The sequence below is a fragment of the Physeter macrocephalus genome, chromosome 9, assembly GCF_002837175.3.
Source record: "Physeter macrocephalus isolate SW-GA chromosome 9, ASM283717v5, whole genome shotgun sequence".
NCBI lineage: Eukaryota > Metazoa > Chordata > Mammalia > Artiodactyla > Physeteridae > Physeter > Physeter macrocephalus.
The window spans coordinates 49434209-49454262 of record NC_041222.1 but is presented as its reverse complement, the minus strand read 5'-3'; the positions used below and the strand labels follow the sequence as shown (position 1 = coordinate 49454262).

General features: G+C 41.5%; 1 protein-coding gene across 1 annotated transcript; it reads right to left on the bottom strand.

The window, feature by feature from the left end:
• Positions 1-8006: 8006 nt before the first annotated feature.
• LOC112065788 (anaphase-promoting complex subunit 16-like) lies at positions 8007-8371 on the bottom strand. The gene is given in 2 exon segments (XM_024126901.2): positions 8007-8077; positions 8080-8371. Coding segments are annotated over 2 exon segments (330 nt in total). The 5' UTR covers positions 8354-8371; the 3' UTR covers positions 8007-8021.
• Positions 8372-20054: the final 11683 nt, after the last annotated feature.

Here is a 20054-nt window from a genome sequence, read left to right as displayed (position 1 = left end):
CCTCTGATCTTACATTATTACTGACCTGCTGTGTCCTTTTCCTGAGTACCCCTTCCCCCCAACATCAAACTCACCTTTTTGGAGGCAAAGTCAACTTCCTACACCCTGAACTCGCTTTCCTCCTGGACAGCCCCATTTCCATTATGTCTGCCAACATCCTCTCATTTCCTAGACTCAAAACTTGGGAGTGACCTTTTATTTTTTTCTCTTGTCCCTTACCTATTCATAGGAAGGGTCTTCATTATATCTTAATAATATCAAGTACTATTTTTGTTTTAAAGTTTTAAAATAGTTTCAGGAGTGCATTTTTCCATCATAATTCCCCTACATTAATATTAGGCTTAATTATATATATTTAATTTATTATGGGGTCAATGTCTCCTTTTTAAATGACTGGATTATTAGTATTTAAATATAACCATAGGTACTTCTTTGACTGTAAGGGTGTCCCAACTCCCTTCTCCTGGCTTTTCTACAAACACAGGGGCTGGAAAAGCTGAGCCTTCCCAGTATACAGGAGTGGCCATGAGACTGGGTCTGACTAATAAGATTCAAGGGGAAGTCTGCTGACTCATCTATTAGGTAAGGCTTTAAATATATGACGACTCAATTTCTTAATCCAATTCCTATATTTTCTTTTTTTAAAAAACAATTGAGATATAATTGACATATAACATTATATGAATTTTAGGTGTACAACATAATGATTGGGTATATGTATATATTGTGAAATTATCATCACAATAAATTTAGTTAACATCCATCACCACACATAATTACAAATTTTTTTTCTTACGATGAGAACTTTTAAGACCTACTTTCTCAGAAATTTTCAAATAGATGACACAATATTGTTGACAATCATCACCATGCCTTACATCCCCAAGACTTATTTGTCTTATAACTGGAAGTTTGTATCTTTTGACCACCTTTACCCATTTCTCCCACTCCCCTATCCCCACCTCTGGCAACCACCAATCTATTCTCTGTATCTATGAGTCCAGTTTTTTTAAGATTCTCCTTATCAGTGAGATCATATGGTATTTGTCTTTCTCTGTTTGACTTATTTTACTTAGCATAATGCCCTCAGGGTCTATCCGTGTTGCTCCGAATGGAAGGATTTGCTTCTTTTTTTTTTTTTTTTGCGGTACGCGGGCCTCTCATTGTTGTGGCCTCTCCCGTAGCGGAGCACAGGCTCCGGACGCGCAGGCTCAGCGGCCATGGCTCACGGACCCGGCCGCTCTGCGGCATGTGGGATCTTCCCGGACCGGGGCACGAACCCACGTCCCCTGCATCGGCAGGTGGACTCTCAACCACTGTGCCACCAGGGAAGCCCTGCTTCTTTTTTTATGGCTGAATAATATTCTATTGTATATGTACACCACATTTTCTTTATCCATTCATCTGTTGATGGACACTTAGGTTGTTTCACCTATATTTTCTTTTCTTTTTTTAAAAATAAATTTATTTATTTTATTTATTTATTTTTGGCTGCATTGGGTCTTCCTTGCTACGTGCGGGCTTTCTCTAGTAGCCGCAAGCAGGGGCTACTCTTTGTTAGGGTGTGCAGGCTTGTCACTGCGGTGGCTTCTCTTGTTGCGGAGCACAGACTCTAGGCGCGCGGGCTTCAGTAGTTGTGGCACACGGGCTCAGTAGTTGTGGCTCATGGGCCCTAGAGCTCAGGCTCGGTAGTTGTGGCACACGGTCTTAGTTGCTCTGCGGCATGTGGGGTCTTCCTGGACCAGGGCTCGAACCCGTGTCCCCTGAATTGGCAGACGGATTCTTAACCACTGTGCCACCAGGGAAGCCCTCACCTATATTTTCTTATTGAAGAAACAGAATAATTTCCCCCAGGGAGTTCTACACTTCAGCCATGATCTCAGGGTGTTTTACATCTCTCTCTAAGGCCACAGAGACGACCTCACCACCTGCACATCCCCATGGATTCTGTAGGGAGGAAGTGATCAAGCAGAGTCCCACAGGCACAGAACGCAGGTTGGTGGTTACCAAGGTCTGGGGGGAGGTGGGAAGGAGAAGTAACTGCTTCATGGGTATGGATTCTCCTTTTGAAGTGATAAAAATGTTTTGGGTCTAGATGGTAGTGCGGTTTGTAAACATTGTGAATGTACTAAATGCACTGAATTGTTCACTTTAAAATGGTTAATTTTATGTTATGTGAACTTTCTCTCAATTAAAAAAAAAAAAAAAAAAAGAGTCCCACTAGCAGAAACATCATCCTGCCCTACTTATTCTTCCCTGGAAGAGGAGGGATGGGGAATGGTGTAGCAGCGGCGTGTAGGTACATGAGTCACAAACTGATGAGAACCAAGAATTCTCCACCCTCTTTGTTGCTCCTCTCCCATGGTTTACTTAGGGGTATTGACTGTGAAATGGACTGGCCTCACATCAGACCCAAGAGAAAAGGAAAGAAGTTCGTTGTAACTTAGGAAAAGCATGTCATAGGGCTTCCCTGGTGGCGCAGTGGTTGAGAATCTGCCTGCTAATGCAGGGGACACGGGTTCGGTTCGAGCCCTGGTCTGGGAGGATCCCACATGCTGCGGAGCAACTGGGCCCGTGAGCCACAGCTACTGAGCCTGCGCGTCTGGAGCCTGTGCTCCGCAACAAGAGAGGCCGCGATGGTGAGGGGCCCGCGTACCGCGATGAAGAGTGGCCCCTGCTCGCCACAACTAGAGAAAGCCCATGCACAGAAACGAAGACCCAAGACAGCCTAAAATAAATAAATAAATAAATAAAATTTTAAAAATAAATAAATAAAATAACCATTAAAAAAAAAGCATGTCATAGAAAGATTTCCATTATTATAAAGGCAGACATAAAATACAATGAATAAAGTTAGTTACTTGATACAAACATAAAAGTTCATTGTCATATAGCTATTTTTATTATTAAAAATAAAGTTCCCAAATAATGTTCTGGCTTGTGTAATAATGAGAAAGAGGGATTCAGCAATTCATCCAGAAAAATCACCGATGGACACTTGCAGGACTTCAGGTGAGAGCTGAGTGGATTGTCTGTTTAATGGAATTCACACTGAGTTGTTAATGAGGCTTGGCATGGCAGTATTTGCTTTTAAAGGAGAAACTCGTTTACACAGATGTATCTCTAGTTGGTGTATAGTGGGAAGAGATATTTTTGGACCGGGGCCACCGGTGTTCCTCTGTTCTCTGCTGCCCCACCCCAACCTTAGTCAGCCAGGAAACAAAATTCAGGTACTTACCTTGCATCTAAATCCTTTGACAATTCTGCTTCTCTTGGAAAACAAAGCATCACCGGTGTGTGTGTGTGTGTGTGTGTGTGTGTCCCACAAAGCATCACCTGGGAGCCAGGCCTTCTTGGCTCTCTTACTGGGAATCTAGAATATATTGAATATATGTCTTAATCCTATCTTAAGTAAAAGAGCCTGTGGTTTCACAGCATAGCATTAAGCCTATTACCACAACGCCAGCATTTACAGTGCCAATATCTAGACCTTGTTTAGATGAGAAGAAATATGCCACTATTATTTCAGCTTTTCTGTCACTTATGCCCTAATCTAATCCTAAATAATAAGGTCTCTGTATTGCAAAAGGCAGAGATTTGGGGGTAGTGAATCCTTGAAGTAATGCAACTAATCCCTGCCAGTTTCCTTTGAAACAAGATATTAGATGCTAAACCCGGGTGTCATTTAGTTCTGGTTGCAGAGCGAATCCTGAACATGATCCAAACACATGATATTTGTAGATGTAAGCATCCTTAGGGCTTGAAGGATGTTTCCTGAATGCTGATCATGTGCCAAGCTCTGTGCCAGGCATGTTTAAGATGCTGCTCTGCGTTTATTCTGCTTTATGATTTCTATGGATTTGAGAGAAAAAGTATAATGCAGTGGATGAGAGGAGGGAAAGAAAGATTTTTTTTTTTTTTGGAAAGAAACATTTTAAAGCATTTCCCCAGATGCTTCTCTCTAAGCCCCTCAAACCCAAGCAGTGTCCTCCTTTTCTGTTTCTACGTGGATACTCTCAGATTTATCTACCAGGTGACCATGATCTGGGCTCCTGTTCCTGTCTCTCCCTGCCCAGACTGACAAGGGCCCGTTTTTGTGGGGATTACACGTCTTTCAAGAAGGTTTCCTTCTCCTAGTCAAAGTGGCTGTGGACACAGAAGTGCTCAAAAGAGACAAATTTCTTCCTCCCCAGCCCTTTCCCATAGCCCAGTCATACAAAGCACTGGTGAATAAAATCACTTCTGCATTTCTTAGAATATATCACTCGTATTATAGAAATTTGTTTCATCAACTGCTCTTCCTGAAATATCTCATTCACTTCTCACAGTAACTGTGTGAGCTGATACTATTTGCAGCTCTGCTTTTTTTTTTTTTTTTCAGCTGTATGCGGCCCTCTCACTGTTGTGGCCTCTCCCGTTGCAGAGCGCAGGCTCCGGACGCGCAGGCTCAGCGGCCATGGTTCACGAGCCCAGCCGCTCCGCGGCATGTGGGATCTTCCCGGACCGGGGCACAAACCCATGTCCCCTGCATCAGCAGGCGGACTCTCAACCACTGCGCCACCAGGGAAGCCCTGCAGCTCTGCTTTATAGCTGAAGAGTCTGGGGTTTAAATTCATCCAAGGTCACCAAACTAGTGAGCAGTGAAGGCAGGATTTGAATTTGGGCAACAAGACTTCAAAGCTTATGTATTTGACTACTAAACTATATTGTCTCCCTAATGTAAGTGCTGAATTCCTGTTAATATAGACCCTTCAAGTCTAAGCATTACCATGGTATTTAGTTTGGAAGATACTAAAGGATCATGAAATACTGAGTTTTTTGGTAAGAAGCATTTTTAGTGAGAGAGGTTTTTGGCACACAGTTTAAAGGGACCTTGCTTTCAGATATGGCTGGGTCCAGGTTCTCAAATGATGTGATTTGAACTGGATATTTCTTTTTATTTGTCCATTTCTGTTTGATTAAACCACTTTTGGGGAGGTTGTTATATACATTGAATCTAATCCTATCTGATGTGCAACCCCAATTCTCAGAGCTCTGGGCAGATTCACTTAGCTTAGCTTGATAAGCTAACATGATAATGGAAACTAATGAATGGGGCCAGGGGGATTTACTACTCTTCTTTGCAAGGCCTGTCTCCTATGCCCATACCTGTGGCCCTGGAGTGGAGTCAGCCCATCCAAATACATGGCCTGACAATGTGGGGGAAACGCTTTCCCAAAGAAAACCATTGTGTTCTTACCAGAAGCAGGGAGAGTGGGTCAGGAAGGAACTTCAGCTACTCACTGCAGTAATTAAAGGATCTTTTCTATTTACAAGACTTGACATGCTAGTTTAATGATGAAGCAGCCTCCTCCAATAGAGAGGATCTTGGAGTTAGAACCGGAAGACTTGTATTCTAGCCCTGTTTCTACTGAAACAAACTATCTAACAGTCCATTTCTTGACCTCAGTAACTTCTATAAACCAAAGGACTTGAATAAATCATTTGTGTATATATCAACTTTTAAAGTTCTATACCATTTTAAATGACTTTGCCTACTCTTTCCCCCCACCCTCACTATGCTCCAGGCATGTCATTCTTTTAGCTGCTTATTTATGGCCGTTCTTTCCTGTTTTTAAACCTTTGCCCATGTTGTGTTCTCTGCCTGGAAAATGCCTTTCCCTCTACTTGTCATCTGATTTGATATTCAGATATCACTTTAAATATCACTTCCTCAGAAAAGCCTTCCATGAATTCTCTATCTAAATTAGGTTGCCCTTGTTATATCTCTTAGAGCACCTGTTTTATCTCTTTAGATTGATTACCAGAATTTGTATAATATAATATAATATAATATAATAATTATTTTGAGCACATACTAGGAGCCAGGCACTAGGCTAATTCTAAGCACTAGGGATACAACAGTGAAAAGGCAATTATTCCTGACCTCATGGAACTTACGGTCTAGTAAGGGAGAAAGTTGGAAAACAAACATATAAGATCACGGCAAGTAAACATATAAATGTGATGAAGAACAGTAAAGCAAGAAGAATATAGCGTGACTTATTTTAGGGCCATTTCAGATTATGTGGCAAGGACAGGTCTCTTCAATGATGTGATATTTAAGCTGAATAAACTCAGGGGAAGAATATTCCAGGCAGAGAGAACAGCAAGTGCAGAGTGAGAAAGCTGGAGCTGAAGGATCTGGGGGAGAGATGTGTATCTACAGATAGGAAAATGGCTAAATGAATTATATATTAGAATCTCATGTAGCTATTAGTTATTAATATTACATATCTATTTACTTTTGTTCATTATTTTAACATATACAAGGCCTTTTCCCGACCAGAGTATGCATCTCTGTATTCTTTTTTTGTGTGTGTAGCTGTATTTTTATTTATTTATTTATTTATCTGGAATTTAGTTTGATGTGAAGTGAAACTCTACCTTGAGCATTTTTCCAAATTCTTCTTCTTTTTTTATGTATTAAGTTTTTATATATACTAGGATATACCTTGAGATTTTGGTCCATTCATCTGACTGTTGTGTCTTAGGTCAGTGTTTCACTGCTTTTTTTTTTTTTCTACTTTATTATTACAAGTTTCCAAAAAAAAAAAGAAAAGAATTATGTATATATGAATTATATATATCATTGCCTTGATTCAACAATCATTGCCATATTTTCTTTATATGACTCTTTTAAATTTCTTTACCACTTCAAAATAAGTTGCAGACATCATAATCTCTCTTCCTAAATACTTCATACACACCTCCTAAGAACACTTCCTACACACCTCCTAAGAACACTTCCTACACAACCATTATCACACCTAAGATAATTAACAAAAATTCCTTAATGCCATGTAATATCTAGTCTTGCTTTTTTATAGCTAGTGTTTTGAGCCAGTACTGAATCAGAATTCTTGTGTATATCACATTGTTGTAATTTTTAAAGTTCTATCCTCATTATTCTTTATGGTGAAAAAAAAAGTCCTAACAATTCTTCTTCTTCTTTTTTTTTTTTCTGAGGTAAAATTTGCATAAAATTTAATAAATGATTCTCCTAACTGTGCAGTGTGGACCCTGTGGTCCCGTGAGGAAAAACAAGACACCTCTTACCTTTCCAGGTTTCTCCTTTTCATGGTAAAAAACCTACTCAGATATTGATGATAAATTCATATACTTCTAGAAAGACAAATATCCCTGAGAGAAAGCAAATCTACCATTTGCTTAGGAGAGATAATTTTTAGATTCCCTTCTTATAAAAAGTAATTTGCCCTTTTTCCCCTATCCCAAATCCCTGAGGCTTTGAAAGGATAAAGAAACCAGTTTGGAGCTCTTTCAAAGGATTTATTTGCTGTAGAATTGCCTGAGCCCACCAACAAGATGAACTCAGGATTTCTGTGCTTAAAAGGATTTTGCTCACTGCTTTATTTTTACCAGAACTTCAACATTCAAAAAGCAATTCTTTTTGCCAGAATTTGGCATGCCTAGAGGAGGTTAGAAAAAGAATCTATAGAATTAGATATCTAAAAATAGAAAAAAAAACCCCAAACATTAAAAAATTCCTAATTTGGACAGGTCCTGAATTGAAATCACACTCATCTGCAAAAAAGAACAGTTTTAGGTCAGAAATGCTGTATTTTATAACTCCAGATCTTGACCTTGGACTTGACTGGTGAGGATTCTAGGAACTGCATGAATTGACAGGAGGGATGCCATTCCGTTGGCCAATTCTGGCATGTGTCCTGGCTTGTGAAGTTTTATAAATCTCTCTTAAACCAAACCTCCTGGTTCTGTGATGCCAATTGCCTAAATCTGATTCTCAATACTTTTTTAAACAAATAAACAAAAAATTGCCCTGTAATATCACACATTTAAGTATTTGTTGCTTGTGGATAGATACAGAGAAACCAAGTATGGATGTGAATTAACAATTCAGTGATGGAGCTGTGAATCTCTGGATGGCTATGTAAGCTGCAAGAAAAGTTCCTCACTGGACCTGCACTTGCTGTGCCCCAGAGGTGACCATCCAGGCAAGGTCAACCTGAAGAGGGTGTGAACCCCAGCAGCTGCTGGATGGGTTTAAATTGCCACTATCTGCCTCCAGCTCTTCTACCAGACCAGCTAGTTTTTCCATCCGAGCAACTTGCTGATCATGTTTCACCTGTTTAAGCGTAGATGCCACTTGATAGCTGAAAACGGATTCACAGAGGAATCTCTCAGAGCCATCTTCTAACATCTCTCCAGCTCCTTTGGGGTAGGTGAAAAGGTCTTTCCGTGGTGGGGCAAGGTCTGAGCCACTGAAACCAGATCCAGTGACAGGACTTCCACTGACCCCACCGGCTGAGGATGATGATGAAGAGGCAGCCATTTCCTCTTTAGTAGATTTCTCACTTCACTCTGCAGCTTTGACAAGTTCCTCTACAGCCCCGCCCCCAAGGCCAACCTGAGTGGCCGTTTACTGCTACGAGGGCGGCGGCCTGCTCCCTAACAATTCTTATTTATTATTGCAGATAAAATTTAGACCTATTGGTAAAGTGCCGAAAATTACTACTGGATTTTTATTAGACTTCAGTTAAACCTATACGTTATTTTGTGTAGAAGTGATCATTTTTACTATATTTAGGTTTTCCATACAGGATTGTCTTATGTCTCATTACATTTTTTTTCAATTTAAAAAATTTTTATTGGAGTATAGTTGTATGTCTCACTATTTATTGAAATATTATTCAATGTCTTAGTAAAATTTTATGTTTTTATAATTTAAATCTTGAATATTTAGTGTTAAGATTATCCCTAGTATTTTATCATTTGATATTATGAATGCAATTTTTTTCTCATTGTATTTTCTAAGTGATCACTGCTAATGTAAAGGAAAAGGTATTGAAACTCTTATTAGATGTCGCTTATTAGTTCAAATTACTTTCAACTGATTATTTTGATTTTTACAAGTACTGTAGTAGTTTACAAGTAATGAAATTTGACTCCTCCTGTCCAAAACTTTACTTAATGAAGTTTCAAGTTTTAATACAAGGTCTGTGGTTTCCAAAATAATATTAAATAAACATGTTGATTGTGGGCATCCTTGCTTATTTCTAGATTTGTTTGATAATCATTTGTGGTGTTGACTCTTTTGACTGAACTTATATGTTTAATAGGAATGCTCCATATATATCATATTTACACATCATCGGGCTTCCCTGGTGGCGCAGTGGTAGAGAGTCCGCCTGCCGATGCAGGGGACACGGGTTCGTGCCCCGGTCCAGGAAGATCCCATATGCCGCAGAGCGGCTGGTCCCGTGAGCCATGGCCGCTGAACCTGCCGCATCCGGAGCCTGTGCTCCGCAACTGGAGAGGCCACGACAGTGAGAGGCCCGCGTACCGCAGAAAAAAAATAAAAATAAAATATTTACACATCATCTAAAGCTGAGTTCAAGGCAGCAACTACACAAAAGAGGGCTAACTTGAATCAATATTAGATGTTTTCTTCTAGGCATAAGAATGTGGCAGTCTTTACTGAGTTGGGATAGTGACAAATGAAAATTGTATGTTCCTGAGGCACTCATGTCACTTAACTCCATGGTAAAGTTCGGCTGCTTTCCTTCTCCTAGATTTCTAAATATGTAAGATCTCAACATAAAGTCTCTCAGTCAGGAGCTGTTTGACATCAGGCAGTTCAAATCAACCATGCAGACAGGAATTGGAACCTGTGCAGAAACTATCGGCCACAAGGAATTACTTCCCCAAATCATGGTTGTAACGAAGTTTAGGTATGCTGGCTTAACCTGCAAGAGCGTATCCATCAGGGTTCAAGCAGGAAACAAATCACTTTGGGCCTTTCAAGCAAAGAATCAAGTGTTTACATTGGATTTCCCTGGTGGCGCAGTGGTTAAGAATCCGATTGCCAATGCAGGGGACACGGGTTCCAGCCCTGGTCCAGGAAGATCCCACATGCCGCAGAGCAACTAAGCCCGTGTGCCACAACTACTGAGCCTGCGCTCTAGAGCCCACGAGCCACAACTACTGAGCCCAAGTGCCACAACTATTGCAGCCCACACACCTAGAGCCCATGCTCTGCAACAAGAGAAGCCACTGCAGTGAGAAGCCTGCGCACCACAATGAAGAGTAGCCCCTGCTCGCCACAACTAGAGAAAGCCTTCATGCAGCAACAAAGACCCAACACAGCCAAAATAAATAAATAAATAAAATAAAATAAAAATTAAACGAATCAAGTGTTTACAACACTGAAGAAGAATAAGAGGACTTCCCTGGTGACACAGTGGTTAAGAATCTGCCTGCCAATGCAGGGGTCACAGGTTCAATCCCTGGTCCGGGAAGATCCCACATGCTGCGGAGCAACTAAGCCCGTGTGCTACAACTACTCAAGCCTGCGCACCCTATAGCCTGTGCGCCACAACTGCTGAGTCCACGCAGCTCAACTACTGAAGCCCCTGTGCTCTAGGGCATGCGTGCTGCGACTACTGAAGCCCGCGCACCTAGAGTCTGTGCACTGCAAAGAGAAGCCACTGCAGTGAGAAGACAGTGCACCGCAATGAAGAGTAGCACCTGCTCGCCACAACTAGGGAAAGCCCGCCCACAGCAACGAAGACCCAATGCAGCCAAAAATAAATAAAATTTTTAAAAAATGAATTGACTAATATTAAAAAAATAATAATGAATTGACTAAAGGTTAAAAAAAAAAAAAAGAAGAGGAAGTCAGGGGAACCTGCCACTGGCTTCCAGGTTTGCACTACTGCTCTGGTCCTACAAATCAGTAAGTTGTGGCTGCCACACAGGTCAGGAAATCACAGAAACTAGCCACCAACCAACATCGCTGCTTTGTTGCAGAGAGGCGAGGGACTAACAGTGGAATGCCTGTTCTCATTACAGCAATCCCCATCTGCCTCATCCCCCACACCTGCCCACTCCACCAGAGGAAGAAAGACATGGCTTCTACCTCTCTTCTGCCTTACAAATATTGCATGAGTATCTTGTGCTGACTGTAAATGGCATCCAGGATCCTGTAGGCAACAGGGTCTGAGAAATACAGTTCCAAGATTCCAGCATTTGTGATATAGAGAAGAGCTTAGAAGGGAGTGAGAATGCATCTTGAATTAAAAAAGAAAAGAAAAAAAAGCAGTCTATCTCTTCGGCTTCTCAGCAGCCATACAGTGCTTTCTATCTATAGTTAAGCAAACAACAACAACAGCAAAAATTCCTTCTAATTTTATGCAACTATCCCTTATACAAAGAAAAGCATGCCCACCTTTTCTCCAGAAGGGGACAACAAAAGTCTCATCAGCCACTATACTATTTCTGAATGATATTTCTTATTTAGTCATAATCCTCCTTTGATAATCTGTACATACTGGATTAATTTATAACATTAACTGCCACCAAATTCTTTATATAAAATAATATGGAAAGGGGAAAGGAAAAAAATAGGTTGGTAAATAAAGTATATACATAACAAAACATGGAAAAGCATACATAGGAACTTCATCCTTGTTTCTGCAACTGGTCATCAGACTATAACATATTTATAACCTCCTTCATCCACTACCTATCTCCTGTTCTCTATTTCTGTGACCTTAGCTGGTCACAGTTCTCTACCAGTAGTGAGATGACCCAAATCTCCATTTCTGAAGGGTCTGAGCTCTTACTGGCCCTGTTTCTGTTGGGTTGTTATAGTTTTTTATTACATTTTAGCCACTGTACATGGAAGTACTAAGAGGTGCTTTAGAAAATACCCAGAATTCTGGGACTTCCCTCATGGCCCAGTGGTTAAGAATCCGCCTGCCAAGGCAGGGGACACGGGTTTGAGCCCTGGTCCGGGAAGATCTCACATATCACGGAGCAACTAAGCCCATGCACCACAACTACTGAGCCTGCGCTCTAGAGCCCGCAAGCTACAACTACTGAGCCCGCGAGCCACAGCTACTGAAGCCTGCACACCTAGAGCCTGTGCTTCGCAACAAGAGAAGCCACTGAAATGAGAAGCCCATGCACCGCAACGAAGAGTAGCCCCCGCTCACCACAACTAGAGAAAACCCGCGTGCAGCAACGAGGACCCAGCGCAGCCAAAAACAACAAATAATAAATTAATTAATTAAAAAAAAGAAAATACCCAGAATTCTAGATATATTCCTTATTCCCAATATGAAGCAATAAACATGTTTTCCATTTATAATTAGCATCAATTGCCCCTTCTTTGCTTGTAGACTCAGTGGCATGAAGAGCCCCAAATGTCCAGGTGGCAGTCTTAACTTCTAGTTCAGTGGGATCATTGTTTTGTTTTTTTTGTTTTTTTTTTTTTTTTTTTTTTTTTTTGCAGTACGCGGGCCTCTCACCGCTGTGGCCTCTCCCTTTGCGGAGCACAGGCTCCGGACATGCAGGTTCAGCGGCCATGGCCCACGGGCCCAGCCGCTCCGCGGCATGTGGGATCCTCCCGGACCGGGGCACGAACCCGTATCCCCTGCATCGGCAGGCAGACTCTCAACCACTGCGCCACCAGGGAAGCCCCATTGTTTTTATTTCTTGGAAAAACATTCCTTTCTTTAGAGCTAAGTTATCTAAACCAACAGAGCCAATAACTCTGGAATGAGGATAATCCCATATTGTTAATCCCATATTGTTAAACTCATATTTAACTCTGTGGCCATTTTCAACATGAGCTCATTGAGCAAGCACTGTAGTGGTTGGGGAATGATCCTGGCTCACATACAGAATCTGTTGTTTTGTCCACTTGATTATTGGAGGCCTTGTCTGCTGTTGGTGCTCTTTGGTGAATGTTTACATGGAATGCTAACATCTTCTCATTCTGTGCTATTTTGAGAGGTAGAACCACATGCATCTCTCCTTATCACTGATCCTCTGGTCTTGTTGTGCAACAAAACCCATTATCTACAAACCATTAGCCCCCATCCCAGAGTCAGTGATATCTGTATTTCTAGACATCTCTCTTTCCAAATGAACTATTTCAAGTTCTGCCCATTTGGAGGATTTCTCTTCCTTGTGGTCCTTCAGGGCAATCCTTAAGTGGGATTATATCATAGATCTATAGTAATTTCTTTTGGCTTGTGTCAAATATGATGAAGATATCATGAAATATCATGCTTTAGCCCATCTTCCCCTGGATGATGGAATGGATACCATTCCACTTGATGAAGGAGTGCTGCTGGGCATTCCCAGCTTTAAATACTGGTGTGTCAGATAACATCCAGTTCATGGTGGGCATAATAGATCATACCATCAATGATCAAGCATGGCTTTGCTTCAAAGCCTATGGGTCTACTCTATGATGCTCCCATTAGTGCTTACCAGAGTCTCCATATAGCATCGTTATGTGCCACAGACAGACCACCACTGGATTTACTGGGTCATGAGTCCCGAGTGTTAGACCAGCTTGTTTTTCCTTTTTCTTTGGCTCCACTCAAAACCGTCAACCTGGGCTTCCCTGGTGGCGCAGTGGTTGAGAGTCTGCCTGCTGATGCAGGAGATACGGGTTCGTGCCCCAGCCCGGGAAGATCCCACATGCTGCGGAGCGGCTGGGCTCGTGAACCATGGCCGCTGAGCCTGCGCGTCCGGAGCCTGCGCTCCGCAACGGGAGAGGCCACAACAGTGAGAGGCCCGCGTACCGCAAAAAAACAAAACAAAACAAAAACCGTCAACCTTATGGGTAAATGAGTTGGAGCAGTATAAGAAACGTGGCACATGCTGCCTCCAAAATCCAAAAAGGCCCACTTATCGTTGTGCCTCTTTCTTAGTGATAGGGAGTTTAACATGCACAAAATTCTTTCACTTTGAAGTGGGTAGCCCAAGAGGACTAAGACCACTGGAGCCCTAGAAACTTAACTGAGGGAGCGGATTCCTGAATTTTCATGAGGTTTATCTCCCACTTTGTGGCATGTGTCTTCCAAGGCATCAAGCAAACTTGCTACATGCTGCTCACCAGGTACTACAAGCACTGTGTCCTGTGGAAGAGCAAGACAATCACAGTCCTAGTGGAGGGACTTCCCTGGTGATGCAGTGGTTAAGAATCCGCCTGCCAATGCAGGGGACATGGGTTTGAGCCCTGGTCCGAGAAGATCCCACATGCAACGGAGCAACTAAGCTTGTGCGCTACAAGTACTGAGCCTGCGCTCTAGAGCCCTCGAGGCACAACTACGGAAGCCCACGCGCCTAGAGTAGCTGCTCTGCAACAAGAGGAGCCACCGCAATGAGAAGCCCGCGCCCCGCAATGAAGAGTAGCCCACGCTCGCCTCAACTAGAAAAAAGCCCGCGCACAGCAACCAAGACCCAATGCAGCCAAAAATAAATAAATAAAATAAATAAATTTATTAAAAAAAATAAAAGTCCTAGCGGATTAGAACATGACACAAAGTTGAGGAGCTGACACAGCCCCGTGGGAAGACAGGCAGGTGTACTGCTTCTGCTGACAGATGAAGTAAAGTGCTTCTGGTGGCCCAATGCAGCCATAAATAAATAAAATAAATAAATTTATTAAAAAAAATAAAAGTCCTAGCGGATTAGAACATGACACAAAGTTGAGGAGCTGACACAGCCCCGTGGGAAGACAGGCAGGTGTACTGCTTCTGCTGACAGATGAAGTAAAGTGCTTCTGGTGGTCTTTACTAATTGGTATAGAGAAAAAATAGTCTGCCCAGATTAATAGCAGTACACCAGTTGCAAGGGGCTATGTTAATCTGCTCCAGTAATCAGTAAAAGCAGATCCAATTGGAATCCCTACCTGAATAAATTTTCATAATCCATTATCAACCTCTAAAATCATGTCCTGCACAGATCAAGCAGAAGAGTTGAAAGAGATATGAATCAGACTTATGCTCCTGGAAAAAAATGGAGTTAGATGTACTTTTACTTATTTCTCCTGCTAATTATAACTAAAATTCTTGGCTGAAATACTTAAAGCACCTATCATAAGACTCTGAAAGGTTGGGGAAAAGAAGGTGGCCTGGCCAGGCCCTTTGGGACTTGAAAACTGGCCCAGCAGTGAGCTTCGTGAGGTTTTTATTTTGCCTCCTATATATCCAGGCCTCAGTGCAAGGGAATCCTGCTCTCACTAGCCAAAGGAATGGGAAAACAGTGACTCTTCAGGACAAAACCCATACTACTCCAGGTAAACACCATGAAAAAAGCCACATGCATCCCCATTGTCACTATTTCTGGCCAAGCCTCTGGGATGGAGCCCTGTCGACATTGCCCAGCCTGCACCAACACAAGCAGACGCAGCTATCCCCTAACCTGGCGCTACAGAGACTGTGAGGGGGTGCATTCTTGACCGTCGCTGCACTATACTAAGTGAACAGCTGCAAAAAGGCAACGTGCTGCTCCTTCCCAACTAGTGACTGGGTGAGAATTAGACGAGACAACAGGAAAGCAGGATTCTTTAAATCTGTGTATGAAGTCCTGGGCATACCTTTGAGCAGACCGTCCATGAGGTTGACCGTAATCAACACAGCAAACTGAACTATGTGTGGACTAGTGCCCAGGTTTCAGTTTGGCTTCTGGGTCACACCCAAGTAGGGCAGACCAGCATAGTAATGCAAAGGCTTTGAAAATGAATTGACACTTGAAACATAGCCCACAAAAGTGGGCCAGGACATGCATTTTGAACCTAAACAGTTTGACTGCCTTCTAAAATGGAAGATCTAAATAGGAACCAGAGTCTCATAATATTCAAAATGTCCTGGATACAATGCAAAATTACTCATCATATCAAGAATAAGGAAAATCCTCAACCTGAATGAGAGCTATAAAGAGGAACTAAATAGAAATTTTAGAACTGAAAAATACCAATGAATAAATAAATAATAAATCAATGGCTGGGCTTGACAGCAGAATGGAAAAGACAGAAGGAAGAATCAGTGGACTTGAAGGTAGAGCAATAACAGTTACCCAGGCTGAACAACAGAGAGAAAACAGGGAAAAAAATAAAAATTGAGCAGAGCCTCAGGGACATAGGAGACTCTAACAAAAGATCTAACATTCATGTCATTGAAGTCCCAGAAGGAGAAGAGAAAAAGAGGGAAGGACCACAGAAAGAAATAATGTCAGAAAATTTCCCAAATTTGGCAAAAAATACAAGCCTACATATTTAAGAAGCTTAGTACTATGGACTGAATTGTGCTCCCCATCCCCAAATTCATATGTTAAAGCCCTAACCCCAATGTGATTATATTTGGGGAGAGGGCTTTTAGGAGGTAATTAAAGTTAAATGAAGTCATAAGGGGGTTTCCTAATCCATTAGGATTGGTGGCCTTATAAGAAGAGGAAGAGCTTTCTCTCTTTCTCTCTCTTCCTCTTTCTCGTTCTCCTTGTGCACACACCAGAGAAAGTCCAGGTAAGGACATAGCAGGAAGGGATTCATCTGCAATACAGAAAGAGAGCCTTCACCAAAACTGAACTGGCTGGCACTTTGATCTTGGATTTTCCAGCCTCCAGAAATAAATTTCTGTTGTGTCTACCTCATTCATGGAATTTCAGTGTGGTAGCTCAAGCTGACTAAGACACTGAGAAAACCTCAAATAAGATAAACCCGAAGAAATCCATGCCAAGACACATCATAGTCAAACTTCTGAATACTAAAGACAAAGAAAAGTGCTGAAAGAAGCAAAAGAGAAATGACATTTTATCTATAGGGGGAAAAATATTTGAATGATATGATTTCTCATCAGAAACCATGGAGGCCAGAAAGAAGTGACACACATTTTTCAAGTGCTGAAAGAAAAGAACTGTTGACCCAGAATATTATATCTTGTGAAAATATCTTTCAGGAATGAAGGAGAAATCAAGTCATTCTCAGATGAGAGAAAACTGAGAATTAGATGCCAGCCTTTAAAAAAAAAAGACTGAAGGAAGTTCCCTAAACGAAAAGAAAATGATAAAAGAAGCATTCTTCGAGCATTAGAAGGGAAAAAGAAACAACGGAAAGAGCAAAACCACCAGGCAAGTCTGATCCTTCACTTTAAAAACAAAGTTATTTATTTATTTATTTATTTTTGGCTGCATTGGATCTTTGTTGCTGCATGCAGGCTTTCCCTAGTTGGCATCGAGCAGGGGCTACTCTTCGTTGTGGTGCGTGGGCTTCTCATTGTGGTGGCTTCTCTTGTTGCAGAGCACAGGCTCTAGGTGCGTGGGCTTCAGTCGTTGTGGTACATGGGCTTAGTTGCTCCGTGGCATGTGGGATCTAACCTGTGGGAAAACAGTGACTCTTCAGGACAAAACCCATACTACTCCAGGTAAACACCAGGGATTGAACCTGTGTCCCCTGCATTGGCAGGTGGATTCTTTTTTTTTTTTAATTTATTTTATTTATTTTTTATATAGCAGGTTCTTATTAGTTATCCATTTTATACATATTAGTGTATACATGTCAATCCCAATCTCCCAATTCATCCCACCACCACCCCGACCCCCCGCCACTTTCCCCCCTTGGTGTCCTTACGTTTGTTCTCTACATCTGTGTCTCTATTTCTGCCCTGCAAATCGGTTCATCTGTACAATTTTGGTAGGTGGATTCTTAACCACTGCACCTCCAGGGAAGTCCCTATCCTTCACTTTTGAAAGATAATTTTCCTGTATAGAAATTTAGGCTGGTGGTTGTTTCTTTTAATAGTTTAAATATCTCACCCCATTCTCTTCTTAGTTGCATACTTTTCTTTTTTTTAACAAGAAATCTGCTGAAATTCTTACATTTGTTCCTCTATAGGTAAGGTGTTTTTTTCCTCTAGCTTTTTAAAAGATTTTCCTCTTTGTCTTTGGTTTTCTGCAATTTAAATATGATATGCCTAAGTGTTGTTGTATTTCTCTTGCTTAGTGTTCTGTGATCTTCCTGGACCTATGGTTTGATGTTTGTTTTAATTTTTGTTTTAATTTTTAATTTTTTGACCTTGTCATGCAGCTTGCAGGATCTTAGTTCCCTGACCAGGGATCGAACCCAAGCCCCCTACAGTGGAAGTGCAGAATCCTAACCACTGGACCGCCAGGATAACCCCTATTTTAATTTTTGAAAGTTTTCACTTAATACTACTTCAGAGATTTCTTCTGCTCCTTTCTCCTTTTGCTATTCCAATTATGCATATATTGTACCTTTTGAAATTGTCCTACAGTTTCTGGAAGTTTGGGTCTGGCTTTTTGTTTTTGTTTTTTTGTTTTTCATTCAGTTTTCTTCTTTTGCATTTCAATTTGGAAAAAGGACTATTGACCTATCCAAGCTCACTAATTTCTTTCCTCAGCTGTGTCGAATCTACTCATGATCACTTAGAAGGTATTCTTCATTTCTCTCACAGGGTTTTGATTTCTATCATTTTCTTTTAATTATTTCTTGGAGTTTCCATCTCTGCTCACACTGGCCATCTGTTCTTACATGCTGTCTACTTTTTCTTTTTCTTTTTTTTTAATTTTAAATTTTATTTATTTATTTATTTATTGGCTGCATTGGGTCTGTTGCTGCGTGCGGCCTTTCTCTAGTTACAGTGAGTGGGGGCTACTCTTCGTTGCAGTGCACGAGCTTCTCATTGCGGTGGCTTCTCTTGTTGCGGAGCACGGGCTCTAGGCATGCAGGCTTCAGTAGCTGTGGCTTGCAGGCTCAGTAGTTGTAGCTTGCGGGCTCTAGAGCACAGGCTCAGTAGTTGTGGCGCATGGGCTTAGTTGCTCCGTGGCATGTGAGATCTTCCCAGACCAGGGCTCGAACCCGTGTCCCCTGCATTGGCAGGTGGATTCTTAACCACTGCACCACCAGGGAAGTCCCTCTATCAGAACTTTTAACATGTTATTTTAACATAGTTACTTTAAATTCCTTGTAGAATCATTCCAACACCTGTATCATATGCGTGTTTGGTTCTGATGATTTTGTCTCTTCAAAATGTTTTTTTCTTGACTTTTTGCATGCCTTGTAATTTTTGTTGAAAGCCCAGTGTGCTGTATTGGGTATTAGGAACTGAGGTAAATAGGGCTTTAATATGAGATTTATGTTAATTTGGCTAGAGTTGGGCTGTGTTTAATATTTCCTGTTTAGTTCTTTTTATTGTAGCCCTGTTTATGTGGTGGTATATTGTGGAGGAGAGCAAGTGTTTCCTAATGTTCTAATTAAATATTAGTGTTTTTGTGGGCCTACGTCTCTGACTGTGAACTTCCAAGTGTTTCTCCAGTGATAAAGCTCCCTCACTCCCACCCCTGCCCCATACTTCTTTCCCTGGTTGCAGAGTTCCCAGTCTATTTCCTTGAAGCACTAAACCCTTTTGACTTTTACTTTTTTTCCCATTATGTGAGACCAGAAGGCTGGAGGGGGATAGGGTGGAAGGAATTCCCTTCTCCAGCTGGGATAAAGCTCTGGTAAAGTCCTATCCTTTGCAGAGTAGGTCTTTGTCATAAAGAAGACTCTGGGCATATTTCACAGTGATTACTCATTCTCTTCCCCTACCAGTGCTATGAGGAGATATTTCTTGGATCTTCACCCTAACTATGGTGGGGCTTCTGGGGGTAAAACCCAAGAAAGTGTGAGAGCCTCACTAAGACTGTAGTTCCCAGGAGTTTTAAATTAGTCTCTTTTAAATTAGTCCACACTTAGCATCCAGCAATTCATCATAATTACCATTATGTGTTCCTACCTGTTTAGGGCTCCAGTGGCTTCTGCTCCAGGTAATCAGATCTTGGCTGTGATTGTATGAGCCTCTCTCATCAGATTTCAGGGTGGCATTTTGCCCTGCAATGTCAGTTTTCAGATGTGTGCAAAAGTTATTGATTTTTCATTTGTTTACCTTTTTCTTGTTGTAAGGACAGGAGTGATGACTTCCTTGCTCTTTACATAGTGGAACTGAAACCAGAAATCCCAAATCTCCATTTATATTCTAATCTTCATAACACCCCACTGTGATTTGTGGACTAGAGGTATTTGGTTTGGATCTGCAGAGTTTAGCATTATCTTAGAACAAGGTTCTAATAATCCACCCAAAGTCTGGATATTTTCTTTTGTTGATATATTAGGGTTCTCTAGAGGAACAGAATCAATAGTATACATACACTCTCTTTCTCTCTCTCCATGTATACACACA